At 63.0% G+C, this 26953-nt stretch overlaps 1 protein-coding gene across 8 annotated transcripts in view; it reads left to right on the top strand.

Moving 5' to 3' along the window:
- TNK2 (tyrosine kinase non receptor 2) overlaps window positions 1-18885 on the top strand; it is a 30485-nt gene extending 11600 nt beyond the window's left edge. For 2 of the 8 annotated variants that reach the window (XM_090050987.1, XM_090050984.1), the window contains exons 5-16: window positions 177-329; window positions 412-689; window positions 1552-1678; window positions 2099-2245; window positions 2856-2950; window positions 9130-9324; window positions 11612-11703; window positions 12392-12436; window positions 13585-14990; window positions 17503-17598; window positions 17939-18066; window positions 18571-18885. In XM_090050987.1, coding sequence (XP_089907113.1) covers window positions 177-329; window positions 412-689; window positions 1552-1678; window positions 2099-2245; window positions 2856-2950; window positions 9130-9324; window positions 11612-11703; window positions 12392-12436; window positions 13585-14990; window positions 17503-17598; window positions 17939-18066; window positions 18571-18577 — 2769 coding nt within the window. In that variant the 3' untranslated portion in view covers window positions 18578-18885. Of the gene's footprint in view, window positions 1-176; window positions 330-411; window positions 690-1551; window positions 1679-2098; window positions 2246-2855; window positions 2951-9129; window positions 9325-11611; window positions 11704-12391; window positions 12512-13584; window positions 14991-17502; window positions 17599-17938; window positions 18067-18570 lie in introns of all 8 variants that reach the window. The other 6 variants (XM_090050981.1, XM_090050983.1, XM_090050985.1 and 3 more) reach the window with 5 other exon arrangements.
- The last annotated feature ends 8068 nt before the right edge of the window (window positions 18886-26953 follow it).

Raw genomic sequence — 26953 nt, 5'->3', positions numbered from 1 at the left:
ATCCCTGTCTTGGGGTCCCTGAGGGCAATCATCCCCCGCAGCACTGTAACACCCAGCAGCAGCTGCCATTTCCCCTCTCAACCCTCCCTGCCCACTCCGGGGTGGCTGCCACATTCCACCCCAGAGGCAGCCGCACTGGGGGCCATGCCCTCTGACCGCCCCCATCTCGGCTGCAGCTCAGCGTGGCCGTGAAGTGCCTCAAGACAGACGTGCTGAGCCAGCCCGAGGTGCTGGACGACTTCATCCGGGAGGTGAACGCCATGCACTCCCTGGATCACCGCAACCTGATCCGGCTCTACGGCGTCGTGCTCTCCCACCCCATGAAGATGGTGAGGCCGGGGACAGGGCAATGGGGGAGATGGAGGGCCTGGATCTGGGGCTGAGGGGGCCTGACTCTGTCCCCCATGCCAGGTGACGGAGCTGGCGCCGCTGGGCTCCCTGCTGGACCGGCTGCGGAAGAACCAGAGCCACTTCCTCATCGCCACGCTGTGCCGCTACGCCGTGCAGGTCGCCAAGGGCATGGCCTACCTGGAGTCCAAGCGCTTTATCCACCGCGACCTGGCCGCCCGCAACATCCTCCTGGCTGCCAACGACTTGGTCAAGATTGGCGACTTCGGACTCATGCGGGCCCTGCCCAAGAACGACGACCACTACGTCATGCAGGAGCACCGCAAGGTGCCCTTCGCCTGGTGAGAACCCCCCACTATCTGCCACAGTCCAGGCCTGGCATTTTCCCCCTCCGTGGAGCAGGGGCATCTCCTCAGTCCTGCCCCTGGGCACACAGGAGCTGGGCCCCCTATTCCTGCCACCCTCGGGGCTTCTGCAGAAGGTGCTGGCACACAGGTGAGACAGGGCCTGCACATGCTGCCAGTGGCATGCCAGCCTGCGACCCCCAGGCAGCACTGCTGGCCAGAGGATACGGCTCCATGGGCCGTACCTTGGGCAGCCCTGAGCAAGATAGTAATAGCCATCCATCAACGTGCCTGGTGACAAGTCAGAACGTGTCCTGAGGCATTGCACATTAAATGCTTGCTGCGATCTCAGCCTGCTCTGGACCGGGCTGGAGCCGGCTGTGCCTCTTCCAACCCAGACACGAATCCTCACGTCCACCCGTGAGGATGTGCAGCCCCCATAGCATGGGGAGCTGAGCCCGAGAGGGGGTGCCACTCTTACCCTGGATTCACGGGGTGAGCTGGGACTCTGCTGATAGTCACTGCAGCCCTGATACCACCCCAGAGCCAGTCCATGCAGTGCCAGGGCTGGGACCAACATCCCTGCCCTTTGTATCGTGTGCGGCCGTACCTGAACACACGTTTGTACGCTGCTGCCGCAGAAAGCTGTAGCGCTGCGCCTCTACCAGGACACTTAGCTGTGTCTTACTGCTTGGACAGGCAGGTGCTGGCCTGAGAAGTGCAATGAATACGTCCTAAGTGTCCCTGAGCAGCTCTGTCGTGTTGGGGTGTGCAGAGCCCAGCAGGGCTGGAGGGTGCTTCTGAAGGGGTGGGGGGTGCCGCCGGCCTTAGTAACCCCGCGTGCCCTTCTCCTGGGCAGGTGTGCCCCCGAGAGCCTGAAGACACGCACCTTCTCGCACGCCAGTGATACCTGGATGTTTGGGGTGACCCTCTGGGAGATGTTCACCTACGGGCAGGAGCCCTGGATCGGCCTCAACGGCAGCCAGGTGGGCAGCAGGGCCATGGTGCCCGTCCTGGGCTGCCAGTGCTTGGAGAACAGGACAGATTGGGGGATGGCGGCCAGGACTCCTGGGTTCTGCACCCAGCCCTGGCCGTGGGGAGAGCCCCCTGCCTCCATGGGCCTGAGAGTCTGGTGGCTGGGGCCCATCTCTACTGCCCATGCCAGGCCAGGCACCGTGACCCTGGTGCTGTGGGCTGCACAGCAATGCCATGATGCCCCCCCCCACACGCCCTGGCATCTGCGTCCTGCCCTGCAGCCGGTCCGTGGGGCTCAGCAGAGCCTCTCAGGGCTGCGGACACTCATTCTGCCACTCAGCACCTTCCTCCTCAGACCAGTCCCCTCCCTGCCTGCCCCTGCCACCCCTATGGCTTCCCTTCTGCTGACCTTGGCATTCCCCATCCTGCAGATCCTGCACAAGATTGACAAGGAGGGGGAGCGGCTGCCACGGCCCGAGGACTGTCCCCAGGACATCTACAACGTCATGCTGCAGTGCTGGGCCCACAAGCCTGAGGACCGACCCACCTTCCTGGCCCTGCGTGACTTCTTAGTGGAGGTAGGTGCCAGGGGTGGCCACAGCGTGGCTGGTCCCTGGACAGCTGCACCTGTGCCCTCGCGCTCCCCAGCTCCCGAAAGGACCTGGCATTTCCCCGGTCCAACATGGCCTGGTGCCAGGGGATGACAGGGACGCTAGGTTCTGGGGATGCAACCCCTTTTCCATCCAACACAGTGTTTGCTGGCCCTAGGAGGGCAGTGTGGGCTGGTGGCTGGAGCCACAGGACTCCTGGGTTCTCCTCCTGCCCCGGGAGGGCAGCAGGAACTAGTGGTTAGGGGAGGAGGGGAGCAGTCCTCTCTTCCTGTCTGTGTCCTTGGGCATCATCTTGTGCCCCCAGAAACTCTGTCTGCGGGGGGGAGATGGGGGCACGGTGCTTGCTAGAGCAAGGGCATCTAGGGGTTAACGTGGCTGGACCCCATCCCATGCCCGCCGACTGCAGAGTGGGTCTCTGGAGCTCTCGTGGGGCTCTGAGCAGTCCCAGGGGTCCCAGCCCTGACCTCCAGACCCTAGCATGGGGCCTGGGTGCAGCCCTCTCCCAGGCAGCAGCCTGGGTCTGCCCAGGGTGCTGGGCATGGCCAGCCCTCACGGTGCCCCCTGTGCCCTGCCGCAGGCTCAGCCGACGGACATGAGGGCACTCCAGGACTTCGAGGAACCTGACAAGCTGCACATCCAGATGAACGACGTCATCACAGTCATCGAGGGCAGGTATCGTACCGGGAGGCCACGGCTGGCCAGCTCCCTCCTCCCCCGTCCCCCTGGGCAGACGGGCTCACTGCCCCTGTCACTGCCCAGGTCTTTGCTTCTGCATCCTCTCCCAAGGTCACTGCAATGAGGTGGCATGGCCCGCTCTGTCTGCTTGTACCCTGGGGGGCACAGGCAGAGCAATATGGGGAGGGTCAGGGCTGGGCCAGCAGGGACTGAGGGTTGGGAGTGAGGGGCACCGGCAGAGCTGTGTGTGTGTGTGTGTGCGCGTGGCTCCAGACAGGAGTGACGGGGCGCGGGGCAGCACGAGGGCAGGGCTGGGAGCTGGTGGCAGCTCCTTGGGGCTCTCAGAGCAGGCAGGGATGAACTGGATCCCTTGGAAGAGCCTGATGCCTCCCCACGGGCACCAGGCGTGCGCCACCCCAGAGACTGGCCTGGCCCCACAGGAGTAAAGCCAGGATCTCTCCTGGGCCGGGAGGGCTCCGATGCCCGGCCCGGGCGAGTCGTGGTGTTTAGTGGCCACGTGACTGGAGCCCAATCTCCTGCCGCCGGCCCCACGGAGCAGGTGCCCGCATTGCGAAGCCCGCCCCCGCCATAGCTGCTGCTTGGCAGCCGGCCCAGCAGAGCCTGGGTGGAGCAGCCTCCGGGGCCAGCCTCCAGGCACGGCTGTGTTGTCCACGCGCTGGGCAGCTTTGGGGGCAGGAGGTGCCCTGCCACCCGCAGCACCCTGGTCTGGAAGCATGCAGGGCACTGTCACCCTCCTGGCTGTCCCTGCTGTCCTGGGAGCTGGGATCGAGGCCCTGGCAGCAGCCGGGCCTGTGGGTCAGCTCACACAGGGGCCCACCTGGCTTGCCCCCTGCCACACAGCTGTGGTCACCCAGCCCAGCTCCCCCTGCCCTGTGGCGGGCCTGTGCCCTGTGCCACATGGCCATACCCTCTCCCTGGGCAGCTGGGGGTGGGGTCTGCACCTCAGTGGATGGCTCCTGACACCAGGGTCACAAAATGCTTAGACGCGGGAGTCGAGGTGGGTGTCGTTTTCTTGGACTTCAGCAAGGCGTGGATACGGTGTCTCATCCTAGTCTCTTAAATAAAGAGGCTGTGGCATAGATGTTTACACGGGCTGGTGGGTGGCAAATTGGCTTAGCGGTCGCACCCAGAGAGTGGTAGTAGATGGGTCGGTATCGACGTGGAAGGATGTGGGCCGGGGGGGTCCCGCAGGCTTCGGTCCTTGGATCTGTACTCTTCAATGTCTTCATCCGTGACTTGGATGTGGGTGTGAAGTGCACTCTGTCCAAGTTTGCAGACGATCCTAAACTGTGGGGTGAAGTCCACACTCCAGAGGGTAGGGAACGATTGCAGGCAGACCTGGACAGGTTAGAAAAGTGGGCAGTACACAATAGGATGCAGGACAACAAGGACAAGTGCAGCATGCTGCATCTAGGGCACAAAAATATCCAGCATGTCAACTGGCTGGGAAGTGACCCTCTCAGCAGCACAGCAGCGGAAAGGGATCTTGGAGTCATAGCTGACTCCAAGACCAACATGTGAGTCATCAGTAGGACGAAATCATCAGCAAAGCTACCGTGCATTAGCAGATGCATGACGAATAGATCCAGGGAGGTGATACTTCCTCTGTGTGCGGCATTGCTCAGCCCGCTGTTGCAGTGCTGCATCCCGGTTTGGGCGCCGTACTTCAAGAGGGTTGCGGAGAATCTCGAGAGGGTTCAGAAGTGGCCACTTGTATGGTCAGCGACCCTACGAGGAGAGACTGAGGGACTTGGACCTCGTCAGCCTCTGCAAGAGAAGGCTGAGAGGGGATCTTGTGCCCGCCTACAAATTCATTAGGGGGACGCAGCAAGGGATCGGAGATGCTCTGTTCACCAGGGCACTTGTTGGGGTAACAAGGAACAATGGTCACAAACTGACAGAGAGCAGATTTAGGCTGGACATCAGGAAAAACTTCATGGTAAGGCTGGCCAAAATCTGGAATGGGCTGCCAAGGGAGGTGGTGCTCTCCCCTGCCTTGGGGGTCTTTAAGAGAAGGCTAGATGGGCATCTGGCTGGCAGCGCCCTTTCCTGCCCAGGCAGGGGGTCGGACTCCATGATCTGTTGAGGTCCCTTCTGACCCACACATCCATGAGTCTATGAACCAGGTGCGTGCTGCGCTCCCCCCTGCCCTGACAGACACCGAGGACCACCACCACCTCACCTGTAGCTCGGCATCTTGTGGCCTCATGCTGACAAGCCCTTACAGTGCCCCAGGTGGGGGGCAACATATAGGACTGGACTCCAGAGGGGCAAACTGAGGCACAGCAAATGGATTCACCCAAGGCCACGCAGTGTGTCAGTAGCAGAGTCCCCAGCACAGCACGCAGCAGGCAGGGCACGCCCAGGCCCCAGGGATGCGGGTATGTTGGCAGGCTCTGGTGCCACCGCTCCACCTGTGTCCGTGGCTTGTCTGGGGGCTGAGAGCACCAAGAGGCCGTCCCCCCTGCACCCGTGGCCCTGCTGTGAGTCATGTTCCCGGATGCCACGGAGCGGGCCAGGTTGCCCTCCTGGCCGCGCCGTGCCCCACCCCACCTGCTGCCCGCGATTATCTGATCTGCTCAAGGACAGCCCAGCCCGTCCCCAGCACCAGGCCGGGAAGGAGCGGGCGTGGGAGGAAGCCCCTTCCCTGGCTCCTTCCACCAGGTGAGCGGCTTCAGCCCTGCCTCGCAGCCCGCCTCCCCCCGCGAGTCAGCGTCACCCTCGGGAAACCGAGGCACCGAGCACCTGGGTGTCTTGCCGGAGGTGCAAGAACCAGGGGCTCCCCAGAGCCTCCTTTGGCTTTGCGGTGCCACTGAGATCCTCCCACTTCCATCGGGCACCATGGGCACCCAGGGATTTACGGGCCAGGGCAAGCGGCCAGGCTGCCCAGAGCCAGGGACTGGGGCTGGGAGGTGTGCAGGGCTCGGTGCAAGGCGCTGGCACCAGGCTGCACCCAGGGCTTTGGGGTGTGTACGTGCCCATGGCAGACATGTGAGACGCACGTGTGTGGCTTCCCCCGGTCGGACGGGTCTCACCGTCCCATCTCGGCTCATTCCTCTCCCCCTCGAGCTTCCACGGGCGGCTGCTGTAGCCGGGGACAGTGACCCCAGAGCCGGATCCGCCCCCTGCTCCGTCACCTCCCTTCCCAGGGCAGGCGTCCTGCGGGCAAGGACGGTTAGTCACAGCCCGGGGATGAATCAGGCGGGATTGTGTGTCTTTAGGGACTGGCTCCCCTCCCTCCCTCCCTCCCGCCTGCCCGCCCGCCGATGAGTCGTGCGTGCGCAGGGCCCGGCGAGGTAATTGCAGGCAGGGAGTGGGCGCGTGGGCGTAGCTCGCCCTGGAGCAGTGTGTGCACGCTGCCTCAGTGCATCACGCCCAGGCCAGAGCTCACAACCACTTCTCTCCGACGCCCGGCACGGCACGCTCTCCTCGCCCTGCTGAAGGACCCGGCTCTGGTGAGACCCTGGCTCGGCGGGCCGCGGTCTCCATCAGCCAGGACGAGCCTGCTTGGGGCAGGGTGGTGGGCTGCGAGTCCGGGGGGCTGCAGAGTTCAGGCCGGCAGGTCTGAAGGGGTGGCGAGGGCCACATGCCGGAGGTATCTCCCCTTTCACGCTGATGACTGCAGGTGGGTGAGCCGTGCCTCAGTTTCCTCGCCCCGCGGAGGGGGAGGAGGGTACCAGGCTGGGCTGGGCATTCAGCAGCTCTGGGGGCGGCGTGGGTGTCGAGGGGCTGCTGAACGCTTTATGGTTTATTCTCAGGCCGGGCCCAGTTCCCGGGGCCTGCCTGGAGAAGTCGTGCTGGGGCTGAGAGGGGAAAGCAGGCATGTTGGGGAGCCAGGACCGGGGGGCTGGCAAGGGAGAGGGGGGAGCCGGATCCTGGCGCGCCCTGTCGCGGCTGGGACAGGAGCTTCGGAGACAGGTCGGGCGTGAGGGGCCTGATACCACCACTGCCTTTGGCAGGGAGCTCCTGCACACCCAGGGCAGCCTCGCCCCATCCAGGGTTAATGCCCACGTCCTGCCGGGGATTGGCCGAGCAGCCTGGTGCACGTCGCCTCCCCGCCCCGTGCCTCAGTTTCCCCAGCTGGGACGATGCAGCCTGTTTCCTACCCGCAGCAGGGCGAAGGGCTCCGGGCTCCGTGACACGAGCGGTGTCCGTTCTCGGACAAGCGTGGCTGTGGAGGCAGGAGGGAGGTGGCAGCAGAGGGACCGGGGCGGGAGGAGGTCTGGACTCGGCAGGGAGCGGCAGGCACGCAGGTTTGGTCAGGCCACGGCTGTGCAAACCCCAAGGGGCTCAGGAGGCCCCGTGGGCGAGAGCACGTCGCCAGCGAGACGCTGCCTCTGCTCGCTCCGGGGTCCGGCTGAGTAACATCCTGGCCGCCCGCCCCGGAGCGGCGCGGAGCCGCGGCTGTCTGGGGCCTGCTCCCCTGCAGCTCTCCGGCTGCCGGGGGAGGTAAACAGGAAAGGGCCGAGCCGCGACCGGGCTGAGTCACAGGTACCTCCAGGAAACGGCAGGGTATGCAGGCTGAGCTGGCATCACTGCTGTGGGCCAGGGCATTCAGAGGGCGGGGTGGGGGCAGCTCCGTCCCCTGCTCCCTAGAAACACCAGCTCAGGGCAGCTCCTGCCCCCCTCCCACCCCTCTCCCTGGGGCAGGGGGGCTCTGCCTCGTGCCCCAGTGTGGCACACGGGAGCACTGATGCCAGGAGGAGGTGCTCCCTTGGGCTCGTTGCCCATCCTGGGACAGGGCTGGGGATACTTTCCTGGCCACTGGTGGCCTTTAGACATCCCGTAACAGCTGTGCGCCAGGGCTGGCTCGGCCCCGTTCCAGCCAGGCACTGGCACGTCACCGCATCCTTTCCATGCCCTGTGTCATGCATTGTCAGCGGGAGGTGCCAGCTGCACCCCCGAGGTGGCTGCATGTCAGTGCCGGGTAACGACAGGCCGGTGCCAACGGTCCTGACGCCCGGCGTGCTGGTTTGTTTATTAATGGCACAAATTGCTTTATGGTTTATTCTCCTCATAGGATTAGGAGTCCTCAGGGAAGTGCTTGGCTTGGAGCTTGCTTCCTGGTTCACCTGCAGGTGACCGTGGGTAGACGGTCCAGCCTGCTTGGCTGATATCGGCTAAGCCAGCTGGGAGCGGGTGGCTTTATCCTGCCCCAGCACAGCTGGCTCTGCGTCCCTGTCCCTGGCAGCCGCAGGCAAAGGCGAGCGTGGGCTCCTCTGGCATGGCGATCTGCAGGACGTGCCCCATCCCCCTATGTGCAACGCAGGGGTCATCTGAGGGACTGGCAGGGCGTTCACAGGGCCGGGGGCTGCTGGAGGGTGAGAAGCAGCCCCCGCTGGGACCTGAGGCCCAGCCTGCCGTGGAGCCAGCCCTGCACCCCGTGCAGGGCCCACGGTTGGTAAAAGCACCTGGCAGGTTTGCGGCAGTGAGCTCGGCGTGAGCAGTAAGGGGGCAGCGGTGCAGCTATGCACACGTGTGCCATATACACATGTGTGCGTGCATGCACACATGCCACATCCACACGCATGTGGCCACAGCCTGGCAGGTGATGCTTTCCCAGGAAGTCGGCTCTTCCTTGCCCGCTGGGCCCAGGGGCTGGGAGGGCGCACGTGAGCAGCACGCCCATCTCCCTTCAGGACCAGCCCTGGCTGGTTGCCCTGGCCATGGCTTTGGCCATGGGTCCAATTCCCAGTGGCATCCACGAGGGTATTGGTCATACCCATGTGCAGAGGGCACCGATCCCAGCCCCTGCCCACTCCGTGGTGCCAGCAGGAGCGGAGCCCACCACTTCCCTCACCTGCAAGGTCTTTGCGATCCTCTGATGAGGCTCAGGGGGAGCCGAGTGACTCATGGGACGAGGGTCTAGGACTCTGGGGTTCCTCTCCTGGCTCTTTATGGGGAGTGCACGCCACTAGTGAGAGTCAGGACTCTGGCTCTGCTACTGACTGCCATTATGCCCTTGGGCCAGTCACTTAGCCTCGACATGCCAGCAGGCGGGTGCTCCCTGGCAGCGTCAGTGGCATCCCCTGCTCCAGACAGGCTGTGAGATGCGCACCCCCCTGGCCTCCCAGGGCCGGGGGCCCCCACTGGGCGGCATTGACCAGAGCCGGACTCTCTCTGCTGTCAGTAACGAGGGCCTTTTTGTTCCTTAGGGCTGAGAATTACTGGTGGCGGGGTCAGAATAAGCGGACCCTAAACGTGGGGCAGTTCCCCCGAAACACGGTGACCTCGGTGGCCGGGCTGTCGGCCCACGACATCAGCCAGCCGCTTAAAAACAGCTTCATCCACACGGGGCATGGAGACACCAACCCCCAGCACTGCTGGGGCTTCCCCGATAAGATTGATGAGTAAGAAGCCTTTCCGTCTCCTCTCTGCTTCCTCCTGCACCTCTCTCCCCTCCCCAGGCGCCAGGGCTGGGCTTGCTCTTGCTTTGGGCAGCTCCTGCCCATGCAACTCCTCTCCCCTCCCCAAACGAGGCTGGGAGGGAGCTTGGGGTTTCTGCTGGGCTGGGGTATTGGCAGGGGCCATGCGGCTTGTGCAAACTAATGCTCCTTCCCCCCTTTCTTACTAACGTTCGGTGCGTGCATGTCAGATGGCCGAGGGGCCCCGGACAGGGGTCCCGTGGTATCATGCTTGGCCTGGTGTGCAATGGGGGTGGTACTGGGGACTCACCGGGGGTGCTGGATGCCCAGGACAAGGGCTGCATCAGGAGGCATCACCGCTCCTGCCTTCGCATGAGAGTTCGGGACCTGGGCACACCAGGGACCTGGCGCCTACAGAGCTGGGGGCATTTTGCCCATCAGAAAGGCGCTGTATTCCCTGTGGAAGAGAGGGAGGTGCCCTCCTGCCTGCCTGGAGCCTTTCTCCGCTGCTCGGCAGCCGCTTCCTCCACCCCAGAGTCAGCTGCGTCCCCGCAAGGCCGAAACCCGGAGCCCATGTGACGCCCGTTTCCATTCCAGTGCCCGCGCGCTACAGCGCTCGCTCCTCCCTGCCTGCTCCGGTCGATCCCTGCCAGGCACTTCAGCAGGAGTTGGCCCCTTAGACTTCGTGCAGCCGGTTTTCAGGGTGGAGGGTTCAAATCTTTATTTCCTTAACGGACCCCCTCCCCACAGCTCTGTCGCATCCTAGCCGGAAAGGATGTACCTGTGACTCCCAACAGCCCAGTGGACAAGGCCCAAGCCCACCTGGCTTTGCAGATCTCGCAGAGTGAGATCTCTGGGGTGTCCGGGGCACACGATGTCCTGCCCCCCCATGTCCGCGGTACTCAGCTCCCCGGAGTGCCAGCACCGGGGACGTGCCAGCCCCTCTGCCCCGGATTGCTCCCGTCCCAGTAGTTACAGATGCTGTTAACTCAAGCGGGTTCTGCCAGGGCAGCAACCCCCTTGCCCTGGCCATGGTATCTGGGACAGAGCAAGACTCAGGTGCCTCTGTGGCCGGTGAAGGACACCGGTGTCCTTCAGCTCCACAAGCTGCTGCTGCCTCTGGGGGGACAAGGGAGGCCTGTGCCTGGGGCGGCAGCTCTTGGCCAGCAGGACGCTCCCGGAAGCAGCGTTTGCAAGACCCCATGTCACGTGCTGGAGCCTCTTCCTGCTCCACCGCTGGTTTGAATGCTCTGAAAAGCCGAGGCCTCAGAGATGCCAGAGCCAAACGCAGGGTGGGCAGGCACCGGACAGGCTTGCCCACGCGCCGTTCTGGCATAGCCCCCCAGTCCCAATGCCACAGCTCCCTGCTCTGCCAGCCCGAGCTCTGCCGGTGCCCTTGGCCCAGCCCGCAGCTCCCAGCTCGACAGCCCTGCCGATGCCGCTCAGTCCTGCCCTGGAGTGCGGTGTGCTCTGTTGTGCCACCCGGTTCTCCGGGCTTCAGCCTGCCCCTGATGCCCTGCCGGAGCCCCGGCACCCCTCCACGCGGGCGTGGGTGTGGGTACGTGCCGTCCCGGTCAGCATGTACCCAGGCAGCGGAAGCACACGCCCAGCCCTGCCTTCCTCCCTCCTTCTCGCGCTGTCTCTGCTCTCGCCACGCCCGGCTCGCCCACGGCAGCGCAGGGCCCTGCCCTCGTGCTGCCTGAGCTCGGCGTGGCCTGGCACAGCACCCGGGACCCGGCCAGGCCGGGGGACAGTGCCCAGGGCATAGCTGGTCCAGGCAGCAGGCCGGGATGGGGAAGGATGTGGGGTGGTGGGCAGACGGCCTGGCAGGTGAGGAGACCTGGCTAGGGGGTCGGGGAGGAAAGGGCAGTATTCAGTGTCCCTTTGAGCACAGTCTCCAGGAGCCTCTTGCCCCGGGATGGTGGTGTCCTCATCTCGCAGCACCCTGGCACTTGGGAGGTGCAGGGCAGGTTCCCGGCTCTGCCACTGGCTCCCGCTCTGTCCTTGGACAAGTCACTTAGCCACTCCGGCTGCGACGATCGCTGGGGTGGGCAATGCAAGTGGGGGCTCTTGCTGCTCACACGTCCCCCTGCCTCTGGAGAGGGGCCTGGGGCTGCTTCCCCACCTGAGGCGCCAAGACAGCTGGCACCTTGTAACCGCCCGGTGCCCATCACCGACCCCCCGTGCACCCAGCAGGGCCGTGGTGGGACACGCAAGCACCCCGTGACACCGTGCTGACGGCCCCGTGCCCGCTGTGTGCTCTCTCCTGCAGGCTCTACCTGGGAAATCCCATGGACCCTCCAGACCTTCTAGGCGTGGACCTGAACGCGGCCAGACCCACCCAGCTCCCAGGAAGGGCTAAAAGTAAGAGATGCTCCCCCGCACCTCCAATACCAGCCCCCAGGTGCCTGGCCGTGCTGCGTGGCCCCGGCCACCGAGGTGCCCACCCCTTCCAGCATGCAGTGCTCTCTGCCTGGCCCTGGCGCATGCTCCCCGCCTCGCTGCGTACGGGAACCCGCTGTCTCCAGGGGCTGCGCAGAGCACAGCAGGCGGGCGGCTCCGTCAGCAGGGCCCCTGGCCGGGCAAAGCCGGGGCTCCCAGCTGGGGTGTGCCCGGGTGCGCCCCGTCAAGGGTGGTCCGTGCCGCGGCCTCCTTCAGCCCCCTTGCTCCAGCCTTGCCTCTGCTGCCTTTCGCTCTCCTTTTCTCACTCCTCGCTCTCTCCTGCGGCACCTGCTTTCAGGAGACCTTTGAGGGGAGCCACTGCTGGCTCCAGGCCTGGATGTCACTACCCATCACCAGGGGCTGCTTGTCAGGAAGGGGGGAAACCCCCCTGGCTCCCCTGCTGCAGGAGAGATGCCCAGGCCTGCCTCTGCCTGGTGCCGCACATCCACAGCTGGCGTCCCCGGCTCGTGCCGTGGGGATGGGGGCAAGGGCGGGGGCTGCTCCCCTCGCTGGTTAACCCCGCGGTGCCGGCACCGCGTCGCCGTGTCACGGCCCGCGCTTGGCTGACTAACCCCTCCTCTCTCGTCCTCTCGGGGCCTTTCTTCTGCAGGGGAGCCGCCGCCTCGGCCGCCTCAGCCCACGATCCTGCTTAAGAGTAAGTGGGGCTGTTCTGCGCGCTGCCAGCCCTGCTCCTGCCCTCTCTGTTCTCTCTTAGCTCCTCTCTTCCAAGGTACTCAGGGCGTGCTGTGCGCTTCCTGCCCTGAGACCCCTGTGCTGGGGCGGGGGGCCGGCCGGACAGATGAGGGGGCTGCAGACCCTTGCACGCATCCAGGCACCCTGCGTGAGAAGGAGCAGGGACCCGGGAGAAGGGCGCTGCTGCGGCAGCTCAGCTCAGTGACCCCCAGGGCTGCTCCCTGCAGGGGGCAGGGGGCTTCTCGCTTTCCCTCATGCACTCATGCCTGCAGGGACTCCTCCTTGGCCCCCTGCGCTGCTGTCTCCCGGCTTTGACCCTACGCCAGCTCTGCCACGGTTCCCTGGAAGGGAAGGGCAGACCATGGGCACACACCCGGGGCTCCCTAGAAGTCCCTCTCTATGCCAGGCCACTCTCGGCCCCTCCCCCTGCAGCACCCGGGACCCCCCCAAGGTCCCAGACTGGCCCCCTCTCAGCTGGCAACCCCGAGCGTATCAGGGGTCTCTGCGGCACGGCTCTAACTGCATGGGACTGCGGTGCTCTGTGCTGCACGTACTAACCCTCCTCCTGCCTCGGGCGTCGGGCGCAGTGAGGCCAGGTAGGAGGCCGGAGCGTCTGGCCCACGGGGCACGTCCCACATGCTGGGAGGGCGGGGAGAGCACGGGGGCTGATGCATGCAGCGTGTTGCCTCCCAGACGGCAGTGGCACGGTGCTGACTCGAGCAGAGGCTGAGCACAGGCAGGAGGGGGCCGGCTGCTCGGGGTCCTAACATCAGACCCTGCCCTGGGGCACGAGGGAGAATTGGGTCTGGGGTGCCTTGTCCTGCACCCCAGAGCCTGTCACGGGTGGCACAGGGCTCAGGAGGGGCCTGGGCAGGCGGGGGTGGGGGTTGGGAGCAAGGGGCATGTGCAGAGTGTGGGGAGCTGGGCCAGGAGGGGGATTTTGGGGGACCCAGGCTTGCTGTGAAGGGCACGGTGCCGCCCTGGTGCCTGGCCATAGCCCTGCCTGTCCCCTCAGCCCTGAGGCTGGAGGGGCATCGCCTCAGCTCCCTCCACCCGGGCGAGGGGGGTGCCCTCGCCCCACCATGGCCTCACTCTCGCTCCCCCTTCCAGAGCCCTCGTACGACCCCGTCAGCGAGGACGACGACGGCCTCTCTGCAGGGCTCAAGAGGCTGTGCCTGAAGAAGCCGGGCCCGCCGCGGGGGCTGCGACTGGTGAAGCCGTCGGCCCGCGTGCCAGGCACCAAGGTGGGTGAGCGCCAGACCGGCCGGGCAAAGGGGGAGACGGCACCGGGCAGCGAGGTGACGCTTATCGACTTCGAGGAGGAGCTGCCCCCCCTGACGCCCTCACCCGGCAGGGAGCTGGGCGCCCCGTCCCTCGCCAGGCTGGCCATGGAGGCCTTCTCGCTGCTGGACAAGACGCCCCCGCAGAGCCCCACGCGAGCGCTGCCCAGGCCGCTGCACCCCACGCCAGTGGTAGACTGGGACGCACGGCCCCTGCCGCCGCCTCCCGCCTACGACGACGTGGCTCAGGACGAGGATGACTTCGAGGTGTGCTCCATCAACAGCGCCGAGGCCCTGAGCGCGCCGCGAGCTGCCCAGCACGGGCTGGCAGGGCCTCCCCACGCCTGGGACAGAGGTGAAACCAACTACGGCTTCGAGGGCGAGAGTACAGCGGCGGCTGCGGAGAGGGGCTCGCTGCTGCTGGAGGATAACCTCTTCCTGCCCCCGAAGCCGGCCAAGCAGCCCAGCCTGTCGCAGACCACGGAGATCTTTGAGGAGCTGCAGCAGGAGTGCATGAAGCGTCTGCACGTGCCCCCGGGGCCCGGCTCTCTGGCCTCCACGCCCAGCCCCGGCGAGGACAAGCCCCAAGTGCCACCCCGCGTGCCCATCCCGCCCCGGCCTGTGCGGCGCAACGAGCACGGGCGCTGGTCGGGGGAGCTGTCCCCGGCCTCGGGGAGCGAGGACGACCGCCCGCCACAGCTGCCGCCCCGCGACCCGCTGTCGCAGCCCGGCTCGCGGACGCCCAGCCCCATGGCGCCGACGGCGGGGTCCCCCCAGCCCCGGGGCTGCACCCTCTCCACCTCTCCCGGGAAGCCCATGCCCACCACGCAGAGCTTCGCCTTGGACCCCAAGTACGCCACCCCCAAGGTGATCCAGGCGCAGGGCAAGGAGGGGCTGCGGGGGCCCTGCATCCTGCCCATCGTGAAGGACGGCAAGAAGGTCAGCAGCACCCACTACTACCTGCTGCCCGAGCGCCCGTCCTACCTGGACAAGTACGAAAAGTTCTTCAAGGTTGGGAGCTCCGAGGAGGCCCCGGCTGCAGCCCCGGCTCTGGCTCCAGCTCCTGCCCGCGTGGTCACCACCGCCACCGTGCGGCCCATGGTGCAGCAGCTGGACAGCCGGGCCAACTTCTCCTCCAACAACAGCAACCGGTGCACTGTGCGCACCTCCTGCAGCCACCAGAAGATCATCTACGACGGGCCTGACACCTTCCGGCCCTCCGACAAGATCCGCCTGGTGAGTCAGGCCGTGCGAGGGCGCCGAGGAGGAGGGATGTGGGCCGGTCGGAGCAGAGCCGCCCCCGAACCCAGGCCGCGAGGGGCTGGAAGACACCTGTCCCCTAGAGCCCCCAGGCCGCAGGAGCTGAGTGAGGTGGCAGGGCTGTGAGACCCCCAGAGAGCCCCTTCCCCTGCCTGTGCCTCAGTTTCCCCTGCACCATCCCTGGGGGTTCTCGCACGTGCCCTGGGGGCAGCCATGCAGCGCTACATGCCAGGCCTGACCAGTCCAGGCGCCATCTATACCAGTGCCAGCTCGGGGCCCCATCCTCCTTGAACCCGGCGCCGTGGGGAGCCACAGCCTGGGTGGGGGCAGACACGCCTGCCAGGATCGGCTGGTGTGACGGCATTCCCCGGCAGTGGCTCACTGCAGCTCCCTGACCTCCCTTCCCTTCAGTGGTGGCCTGGAGCCAAGCCCACAGGGCAGCCGCTGCCTCCAGGTGCCCTGGCAGAGCTGTGCCTGGAGCGGCTGCCCCACTGGGAGCCCTGGTGTAGACAGGCCCTACCTGTCTGAGGGCCCTGGTGTAGACAGGCCCAGGCTGGTGGCTCCCACCTGCTGGGCTGTTCCTCCCTGGCTCCTTGCTCTGCAGGGCAGAGGGGACAGGCATCAGCTTCGTTTCCCCAGCACAGGCAGAGCGTGGCAGGCAGGAGCTCCCCGCCAGCCCCAGCCCGCTGCCCCCCTGTCTGCCCTTGTGCAGCAGCACTAGGCAGCAATGCCCTGGGCTGCCAGGTCCAGGCTTGTGTCAGGCAGCAGGCTTCCCCCATGGCAGCTGGGCTGTGACCTGGGGAGACCACGTCACACTGATGTCGGGGGTCCCTGGCGCTCTGAGCTGAGGGGCTGCCTGCGTCCCGGGCTTGCTCCAGGTGCTGAGAGCGGGGGCCGCAGGGCTGCCCAGACCCGGGACACGGGCTTCACAGCTGCTGCTCAGCCCCAGGCCTTTTCCTGGGGCAACCCATGTCCCGGTGCCGGGCCCCCACTGCCCAACCCTCCCTGAAGCCAGGTGGGAGGAACTGGCCCGGGCAGCCCTGGGCCAGAGGCCAGGTGGGGAGCCGAGACCCCCAGCACCCAAGGGGGGGAGGCAGTGATGGCTGGGGGCAGAGAGGGGCTGAAATGAAATCCCCTGGCAGCACGGGGTTAAAGAGCAAGTGTTGGGGGAGAAGAGACAGCCCAGCCCCCTCCTTCCGCCCACCTTGAGTCATGGGATCCAGCTGGAAAGAAAGGGAAATTCCTGCCCCTGGGGCGGGGGTTGGAGGATGTTTCAGTCCAGGCCCGGCTGGGTGATGGGTGCTCCCAACGCCTGGGTCCTCCCGGTGGGCAGCTGAGGGGTATGTGTGCAGGGTCCTGGGGGAGCACACACTGGAGGCTGGAGATCTCCAGCCCCACAGGGGATGCCCACAAGGCTGGCATTGCAGGGGTTAATCCACCCTATCTCCCAGAGGCTCTGGGCTTGCTGGGGGGCAGGTCCCAGCAAGCGCTGGCACCCAGCTCTTGCCCATCACCCTCATAGCAAGCCTGGCATGCCTCAGCCCTGGGTCACCCACCCAGCACTGGGGCTGTGGCCTCTCCAGGACCAGGAGTTGCCCACCTCTGAGCCCCCAGGCTATGCCCCGGGACCGAGGAGTCCACACTGCAGCCACCTCTGTGGCATGGTGCAACCGCTGCTGCCAGCTGGACCAAGGAGGGGTGGGACACCCAGATCCCTGCCACACATTACCTAATATCACGCAGTTCACCGGTCAGTCGCACAATGAATGCAGACCGGCCCCACATGCAAAGTCAGTATTACACCCAAAAAATGGCTGTCCAGCTACAAAGTCAGTGCTTGAAAAAGTGCAACACCTTTGTAGCTGGTTTCTATCCAGCTTTCATTCGAGGGTGTGGCAGGGCCCTTGGGGACTGCGCAGGGCATGGGATCAACGCCCCCTCCCTGGAGCAGGCAGTCCCCACGCCCGCGGGGCTGGGATGTGGGCAGTCAGGAGGCCGCTAACAGTGCTAGGTTGGGGGCCCTGTTCTTCCATTGCTGCTGGGGGGGACCAGGAGTCCTGCTCCTGTCCTTGGTAGGTGCCAGGACCCGCAGCACCCCCTGCTGTCCCAGTCTGGGGTTGCAGCTGCTGTAGAAGCATGGAACAGCACGGCCCTGGTTTTAAAGGGGCAGTCACTCCCACACTCTGGCTGACGGCAGAGGAGGGAGAGTGGGCTGCGGGTCCGGACTCCTGGGTTGCACCTGGGACACTGAGGCAGGGAAGCCCCTTCCCTGGCAGGTCCTGGGCCATCTGCCTGGTGTTCACAGACCCGCCAGCCCGTGCCTAGAGGCCGTGAAGATGGGCACAGTAGACACTGCCCCATCCATACCTACCTCAGCTTCCCCCCTCTCCTTATTATCCTCTCCCACCTGTCCCATGGCCCCACGCCAGGCTCTGAGCTGAGGTCCTGGTGAGCTGGACTAGGCATTCACGGGGTGCGTCTGCCACAGGTCCAAGACACGGTGCACGGCGTGACGACCGAGGAGTGCCAGACCGCCCTGCAGAACCACGGCTGGAACGTCCAGCGTGCCATCCAGTACCTGAAGGTACCGTATCCTCCGGGGTAGCGTGCAACGGTACTGGAGCCGTGGAGGGTATGGCTGGGGGTACGGCTCAGCTCCCTTGCAAGCTCATGCCCTTGGGCACTGGGAATAGGGCTGGGAGGGTGCATCACACCACTCCCGGCTGACTGGGGTATGACACACAGCCCCGTGCCAGCCGCCGCGTCTGTTGCCAGAGCCTCCTTGTTGGGTCCAGGCGGGGCTGGCATCGCTCCTCCCTGCCGCTGCTCAGACACCAGTTGCGGAGCCCGGGCCTGCCGTGCCTCGGATCTGCGCCCGAGACCCCAGCGCCATCCACTGACAGCCCGAGCCCTGTCGTTCACAGGTGGAGCAGCTCTTCTGCCTGGGGTTGAAGTCCCGAGTGGAGTGCCACAAGGTCCTGGAGATGTTCGACTGGAATCTGGAGCAGGCCAGCTCCCACCTGCTGGACCCCTACAGCACTGCCAGGCAGAAGTACGCAGCCCCTGGCCCCAGTCCCGCACCCCTGCACTGACTGCCCACGAGTGAGGGAGTCTCGGGCCCTGGCCCGCTCCCACCCACACCTCCATGTCGCACAGAAATGACAGGGAGCTGCTGCAGCCCTTGGTGGCCTCTGGACACAGCCACGGCGCAGGCCACGGGCTATATGGGCCACAGAGACTGACTGCCTCTGTCTGTCTATGGTAGTTGCGAGAGTCAAGCCAGCCCCTGCTCTGCTGGGCAGGGTGAATGCACCCCCGGTCACCTCTCGGGCTGGGGGTGGAAAGGGCAGAGCCTGGCTCTGTGGCAGGGCACCGTGGGCACAGCTATTCTGTACAGCTCCTAGCACCCCTGCCCGCAGCATAGGCTGGGCTCAGAGGCACGGGACAGGAGCCAGCTGCTGGGGGCCTGATCCTGTGAGGCCCCACAGAGGGTGCTGTGCCTCAGGATCAGGCCCGCATCTTACTCCCTGCTCACCCGCTGTCCTTGCTTCTGCAGGCGGTGACAGCGGCATGGGGAAGCCGAGGAGCCTGATGTGGAGCGGACGCTGCCTGAGATGCAGTCACGGGGTTGTCTGCACCCCACCCGCTGCGGGACCCGCTGCTGGACTCTGGATGGAGCCCCTGCCAGCGTGGGAGAGGGATCCGGGGCAGGGCAGAGCGGAGCGAGGGCCGGGGCCAGGACTGCCGAGGCGCCCTCTGGGCCCCGCTGAGCTATGCCCTGAGCCCGTGGTGGAATTGCTTTTGTAAAGAGAAATGTAATTTTAATATATACATCTCTATATCTATATAAATATTCTATTGGAGAGGAGAAGTGCATGGTGTGGCTGGCTCTGTGCATGGATCCTTCCTGCCTTGGAGCCAGCCCCTGTCCCGAGCATCGCGTGGCACCAGGCCCCTTCCCCTCCATCCCCTCCGGGGAGCTCGGCCTAGAGAGGCTTGCTTGGAGGTAAGGGCCAGATGTGGCCAAACCAGCGCCACTTTGACCAAGGGAAACCCTAGCGCCCTGTTCAGTGCCCGGCCTGCTCCCTTCCCATCTCAGCCCAGGTTCATGGTTCCTGCCCCAGCAGCCTTACAGATCCAGTCCCATCTTCTTTCAGCCCAGTGCTCCATCCAAATTAACAGCCTCTCACCCAAGAGATGCAGCACCTCCGGGTACAGTCCAGGGATGGGATGGGGCCAGGGTGGCTTCATCAGCACCCATTCCCCTGCCTGGGGTCACGGGCGTTTGGCTGGTGTGCTCGTAGGGCACACAAGAAGCTACCATGCCACGTTGTTTTGTGGCACTGGCAGGGAGATGCCAGAGCTGTTGCCCGTCCGCCTCCTGGCCTGGGATCACACGTGGGGGTCCTGCCATGCATTCAAATGAAAGCTGGATAGAAGCCAGCTATCAAGCTGTCACGTTTTCAAGCACCAACTTCGTAGCTGGACAGCCGTTTTTATGACCTGATAATGATTTTGCACGTGCCTCTGGTCTACATTTATTGCATGACTGACACATGAATTGCATTATATACTTAACATGTGGCAGGGACCTGGGAGAGCTGGGGTGTCTCCTCCAGTGTCCACCCTCCATGGAAGCAGGGCCAGAGGTCACAGAGCATAGACAGTGACCCCTCAATCCCTGCCCACAACCCCCTGCAAGGGAGGCTGCACTGTCCTAGCCAAGGTCTTACAACCTTGTTCTAGCCCTCATGGCAGCACCCTCATTGCCACTCCAGCCTCTGGGGTCCCCAAGGATACAACCAGGGCCTGGCGCCAGCTGTTCGAAGGCACACAGCAAGGAGGGAAAAGAAGAAGCTGCCTTATGCCTGGTGGTCCACCTGCCTGGAAGCCAAAGGGAGAATTTCCCAGCCAGGGGCTGCAGTTTTCCCTGCCCCCTCCTGGGTTGTGTGGAGCTGCCGGCTGGTCAGCTACTGCAAAGGGACTGAACCTGAGTGGGCAGCCGGGTCCGACTGCCAGACTCGTGCTGCCCAGAGGCCAAGCCGGAAGTGACCCCCAGGTCTGCAGGGCGTGACCTGGACAGAGCACAGGGCCGGCACAAGGCCAAGGGCGGGGGATGGTATGGTGAGGACCGTGTGGGGAGCTCCCTCCCTGGGCACACCAAGTGCCAGCCTGGAGAAGATGGGCCTGCACTGGCTCCTAGGGGGTGGGAAGAAGGATCTGCTGGAGCCAGAGCCCTCTGGGAAGATCTCCGTGAGCCCCTAGATCTGCCCCGAGCTCCTCGGGCCACATCACGAGGACCCAGAAGCATCCCCCCAGGACCATGGGAGTGACAGCAGGGAGAGCAGCTGGCCAGAGCCAGGTGAGCGCGTGCCCCCAGGATGATGCTGGGTAGCCCAGAAGCCATGATTTCCCCCCAGGACTCCTGGGCTCCTTTCCCACCGGCCCTGGGCTGGTCCCCATTTGGAAGGCATGCTTGGTACTGCCACCGGGGTGGGGGGAGCAGAGCTGCCCTCCTGCTGCAGCTCAGCCTGGGCCCCTGGCTGGCTTGTGGGGAGCAGCTGCTCTTGCTGTGCTGGGCTCCCCCAGGGGCTTTTTCCCCCTCTGCAAGTCTCCAGCACATGCCTGGCTGCTGTCCCATGCATGCACCAGCCTCTCCATCTCCAGTGACTCGTCTCCCTGGTGCCGGCAGGGCTGGGGCTGCACAAGGTTGTGGCTCTGGGAAGTGGCTGCAGCTAGCGGTGCCCACGATCTCACAAGCCAGCGGGCCCCCGAGCTAGCAGTGCCAGCCGGGCAGAGGGAAGAGCCCAGGGCACCAGGCTGAATGAATCCTTGCTCTGGCTTGTCGAGGAGCGGTGGGCCGGCCCCTGCCGCCGAGCTGGTTTCTTGGCTGTGCAGTCACTGACCCGACACCCCCGGGTGACAGCCAGCTCCGTTGCTGGCCCGTCGTGCGGCGCCGGGGAACCTGTGCTGTGCCTCAAGTCTCGCACGAGGGCGGTGCTGCATCGCTCGCCCTGGCACGGCCCCAGTGCCGTGACGTTTGCAGAGCGCGTCGTGGTCCCCGTCTGGAGACGCCTCCGGATTCCTGCTAATCTCTCTCCACTCCCTCCGTGTGAACCACCCTCTCTCCTTTATAATGGTCTTGCTGTTCCACTCCTCAAACTACCCTTTCTGCTACGCTTATCCTTTCCTCGGCCGCCTATTAGCCATTCCTGATAACGTCTCTCTTATTTCATCACCTGGCAGACTGGTTTTTAGCTCTGCTAGAAACCTGAACTCAGGTGTGGTCACGTTACTCCAGGTGCAGAAAGGACTGACAGTGAAGGACTGGAGGCATTTTCAAGACACCAAAGAAAGCTTGATTTTTGTCTGGGGAATCTGAATAAGGCGTACATTTAAGTATAATGATTATGGGGCAGAATACCCAGCCTAGTTGGTTGTGGTTTGTTTTTAAATGTCATATATGAGCTAGCAAACGAGTGCACTTGCCAGTAGTTACCTTGGTTTCTGCTTCGATGTTAAGCTGCATAATATTAGCGCCAGGCCCCTAGCACATTATAAAGGTTTCCAGTTTCTCCTGAACTGGAGAAAAATAGGCGTAGTGTTCACCACCCTTCCACACCCCGACTTTCAAAACCCTTGGTCTGCCTGTACCCAAAGCCCTGGACCAGACCGCGTGTCACGGGGCAGAGCAGATCCATGAATTCCCTTTACGGGTGAAACTCCTGGCTGGACAGAGGCCCAGCACCAGGGCTGGGCACCACTGCAGAAGAAGGCTCACGTGGGCCCGACCATGCTCAGAGCAGACCCCTCTCCCCTAGGCCTGGCGTGGAGCAAGCTTGGGCGTCGGGGAAGCATGGAAATGCATCCCTCCGGGGCAGCTCACCGCAGGCTGGGACCCCTCGGGGAAGGCCTGCTGGGGGTCTGCGCAGCGTCCCGGGTGCTCTTGCTGGCCGCGTTGCCCCGGTCCCATGCAGGAAGGGGTTATTGCCCTCCAAAGGCGAGAGTCGCTGGGAGATAACATCATGTTATGACTCGCGGGCCCCCACTGCCCACCCAGGCGTGGGTTGTGCGACCAGCTCCCCAAGCCTGGGGAGGGGACAGGGCAGGGGGAGCTTGGAGAGGCTCCAAAGGGAGCAGGCGATGGGCCCAGGTGGGATGCCCAGAGCCAAGCACAGGCAGGTCCCTATGCCAGGCCTCCCGGACCGTCGTGGCCGCTTGGGCTCTCTGAAGCCTGAGGTTCGCACCTTCGTTAGACTCCGTCGTTATTAGACTCGCTGTTTGCTTTCACCACAGAAAAATACCGGAGCCCTTCCCGGGTTGCAAAGAGCTCTGGGCGAGCACGGCCGGGCGGGACGTTTCCCGCGTGCTGGGGTGTGTTTTGTGCAGATGTGTTGGCACATCTGCCAGCGCCGACACTGCGTGGCCCCTTCAAAGGGTCTTCCGGCACCCTGGTCGAGAGCAACTGGGATAAGTCTCGGGGTGCAAGGCCTGTTGTCACCCCTTTCTTCCCGGTGCTGGGGTCTCCATGGTGTTGTCTTGAGGGCTCTTGTGCGCATGTGTTTGGGGGCTGGAGTCTCTAGCCCCATTGACCAGAAAACCCTGCCTTGTTCAGCATCTGTTCCCTCAGGGGACGAATGATCACACATCTGCATGCTGCTCTGCAAGCCAGGGCAAGCTAGCAGGGCCTGCCGCTGGCCAGTGGCACATAACTCGTACGTGGTAGAGGAGCACGGGGAGATCAGGACCCCCCTCGGACTCCATGAGACGGCCCCACCGGTGAGAGCTCACGGGCCCATGAGCTATGGCAGACAGTCCACTCTCCAGCCACGGGTGGGCACCATGGTCTGCACTCGAGCTGGCTGCTCCAGGTTGTAGTTAAAGCACCATAACTAAGACTTTTTTTTTTTTTGCAAAAATCTAGCTGGTCTAATAAAAGATATTGCCTCTGCCAGGAGTCCTGATTGCTTTTTTTCCCTCTAGACCAATACAGCTACAACCTGGACACCTGGTAACTACAACTTGGAGCATGCCCACCTGCCACCCCAAGCAAACCCTCCCCACCCTTGGCACTTGCATTTCTGGAGGCAAGGGGTTAATTATTCCTTTCTCCTCTTGGGAGGGTAATATTACACCAAACCTTTCAAGACCTAAAAGGCTGGTCAGCAAACCGTCCCCTCCAGGACATGGTGGGGGGGCACAAGTCCCGGTGAGCGAAGGTTGTTTGCTTTGGGAGGCCGGAGACACACCGGGGGTGCGGTGTCCCCCCCCCCGAGGGTGTTTGCAACACGTATGAGGCCCCACACCCGTGCTTATGGCTGGCGATGGGTAGCCAGGAGAGCAGGGATGGAGATGGGGGGCAGGCTCGGGTTTGTGGGCAACAAAACCCGGGGTACAGTGCTCTGTTGAGGATGGGGGGTGAGCGAGCGCTGCAATAACCCCCGTGGCTACCACTCATTCCTCCACGTCTGGATCTGGCTGGCAAGAAGCCACACAGGCTGGATCCAACTTCGTCGTGTTTGCATTGCGATGACAGCAGCCCGTCTCCGTGCTTGGCCAGAATTGAAACTCTTAAGTTTTTGGCCAAGCAGATAGGAGCCTCTTTGGATTTCCAAGCCTGGGCCTGCAAAAATGCCTGGTGAAAAACCTCCATTTTCAGCTGAAAATTCATTCCCCATCCAATTCAATGGAGGAGATTCAGCCAACCCGGGCTCTGCCGTGGTGCGGGGCAGCGCTGCCAACGCTGTGCTGGTGCCGGCTGGCTCTGACTATTGTATATACCTTATTGATTCACCCACCATGCGCTTGCAGGGCTGCAATCAGAGGGGAAGCACCGTTTCTCTCGTGCCCCAGAGAGACCAGTGGCTTGAAGGTGCAGCAAAGCGGGTTTAGATTGGCACAGTATTTCCCGTGATCTAATGCTCCAAAGCTGGAGGGGCTTGCCCCTCTGCTCAGGGTCAGACCAGTGCCACATTTGGGGTCAGGAGGGAGTTTTACCCCATGAACAGATTGGTATGGACTTGGGCAGGGGCGGGGGGGGTCCATCCTCTGTAGTGGGGGCACAGCCTTTGCCTGGCATCTCTGGGGTGTGTATTAACAACCCTTTACAGAAGCAGGACACTGCCTGCCGCGGCCCCCCTGCTTTCCCCACGGCAGGTTCGGGTGTGAGGTCTGTGCTGTATTATGGTAGTTTTACAAAGAGGTTAGATGATGGATTTGTCTGGGCTGGTCTGCACAGGGCCGACCCTGCCCCAGGCAGGGGTTGGACTAGATGTCACCTCTGCAGGTCCCTGCCAGCCCCACTTCTGCAGGATGCTGTAGTCTTTGCTCTGGTACCCGATTCCCTCTAGACCCCGGGGGAAACCCTGGCTCTGTGAGCCCATGTGGGGAAGGGCTTACACCCCGTTGTGTGCGGGCAATGCTCTCTGCAGCGTAGGCTCCCTCCAGTACCCCCACTCCCCCATCGCCCCATCCCACCGGGGCGGTCACAAGCCTCCCAGAGCGTGCTACAAGTGGCTTTGCAGTGACAGCCTCTATTTTTTTTTGGCATTTCCCCCACTATTTCGGAGGCCAGCGTGCTTCTGGAGGTCAAGGCTGCTTTTTCCCGCAAGTAGCTTGCTGTGACCATGCCGTCTCCCGACTTGAATCATAGCCACTGCTGAAGTGTCTATGAGCTTTAGGTTTTGCTGGCATCATGCCCACATCTTTTGGGAAAGCAGCAGGAACTGCATCCCCTCACTCACGGGGGGAGAAAGCCTATACGGGGCACTTGGGCCTATATGGGTTAACCTAGGCAAGAGCTAAGTGACCCATATAGCCCCCTTCCCTCCACTCCTCTGTCTCCCTTCCACCGCCCCTTCGGCTCATGCTCTTGCCTCTCTTAGCTGTTGTAAGGAACATGGCCAAGGTGTCCTCCACCCCCTCTTTAAGCCCACGGGAGCTTCTGAACATCAACCCATCAGTTCAGGTCTGTCCAGCGTGTCTTTCCGCGGTGGGCTGCTTTGTCCTAAATCCAGCTCTGGGGGGAGAGGGGCAGGGGGGCTGCGGCAGCATCATCCACAAAGAGCAGCTATAAAGTCCCACGCTTGCTGCCCTCTAAGACCTGTTGTGGTTTAGCAACGAGCCCACATCAGCCGGGGTTGGGCTACAGGAGACGGCCGTCCTGGGGCAGAGCTGGATTTGCTGGCAGTGGCAATGAGCTGTTATCATCTGGAGCAAAGTGCGGATTTGCGGCATAAGCTGATCTTATTAAGTGACAAGCGCTCCAATGTCTATGGCTAGGAGCAGACGTTGCATTTGTCCCCGGACATGTTGTGCCTGCGGTTGTCCCAGAACAGAAATGTCCTGGGATTAGCGAGTACACACATCGCCCCTCTGATCGGGGTTTAGTGAGTGGCTGATGGCACTGCCACTTTTCTGCCATTATTTCAGTGATGCAAGATGGGGATAATGGTACAGACACACTTTGCAATGTCCTGGGACAAACCACTGTCCTTCTTACCCCCCTCTCTCGGATTTATCCCAAGACAATGGACATGGGCATCTAAATGGTTGCACTTTGCCCTGGGGTAAAATGGTTGATGCTGGGATAAAAGAGACCTCTGCTTGTAGCCCACGAATAGACCCAGGCCCAGCCGCAGATAGGAGAGAGGTTTATCAGCGGCAGGGCTGCAAGGAAGCACGGCCTGTTTGCCACGAAAGGTGCCTTTGCCCTTCTACATTGCAGCGGGGTGCAGAAGAGCCACGAGACCCCAGGCTAGCGGCGGATCTAGCAGAAAGGCCATTTCGATTGCATTTCCACCCAAGAAATCTGTTGGGAGGGCCTGCTCCTGCACGACTGCGCATGCAACGCTGCATCCCTGTGGGCCAGTGTCCAGGGGATCCCTGTGGGCTGGCACAGTGCAGGTGTAGCAGCTCTTGCTTTTAGCTGCAGTGGCCTCCTGCTTTGATTCCCCCAAGACGTGGCTGTTGCGCAACTTGAGACCATCCCAAGAGCTCTGAGCCCAGCGAAGCCTTGGTGGGGTAGGGGAAATCCAGGCTCAGATCCAGATGCCTGGTTGTCGCTAGCCGAAATGGAGCGTTTCAGGTCGTCCAAATCGGAGCACGAAGTGGCCCATGTTCTGGCTCTTGCATACAGCTGTCCTACGCCGGTGATCTTTTGCTGATCCCTCCGTCCTTTACAGATTCAGGTTGAGAGGCTGCCTTTTGAAAACCGAAATTTCCAGCCAGTCAAACCCACGGTGGAGTCCCCTGAGTGCCTGGTTTCTAACACAGAAGAACTTGGCTGTAATGGTGAGGAGATGCACGGGAGCACCCGTCTGAGGAATGGCTTGCTAGCCGCTTTTGATGCCTTTTATTCCATTAGCTCATCCCGTGCCAGCAGGCTGTTCTCAAAACAGCAAGGAATTATTGAAGGGCAGAAAAGGTTTGGATGTAAGGTTTTTCTCAGTGTTTCAAGGAATATAATTGCCAAGAAATCATTTGTTCTGCAATAATGATTGTGTAGAGAAGACAGCTACCGCTGCTGCTTTGTGCTAGGTATTTTTGCATAGATGTTAGGGGCTGGAAGGGACCTCAAGATATCCTCAGGTCCTACTCTTTACCATCAGGTCCTACTCTTTCCTCCCAGAAAATCACTCTTTTAAAATGAGGATTTTTTTTACGCTGCCTTTAGCTTGAGAGAATTATTTCTTCTCAGAGCAAGTTCAAAATTGATTAACTTGTCCTTTGCAAAGATTTACCACTCGTTACTATTTGCCATGAATAGCGCTATGTACCATGTGGACAGCAATTAGTCTCCAGCCAGTCAACCGTAGAGGTTAGACTGATGTCAAAAAAGCATAAAGGAATCACACAAATTTTGTGTGATGAGTTCCTCGGGTGGCCTGAATGCATCCCCAGCAGCGTAATCCCTTCGGCACAGCCAAGGGCAGGACAAA

This window comes from Crocodylus siamensis, chromosome 6, assembly GCF_052110815.1.
Source record: "Crocodylus siamensis isolate JL-2025a chromosome 6, ASM5211081v1, whole genome shotgun sequence".
Taxonomy (NCBI): Eukaryota; Metazoa; Chordata; order Crocodylia; family Crocodylidae; genus Crocodylus; species Crocodylus siamensis.
The sequence above is the reverse complement of the archived record's forward strand: the minus strand, read 5'-3'. Positions and strand labels throughout refer to the sequence as shown.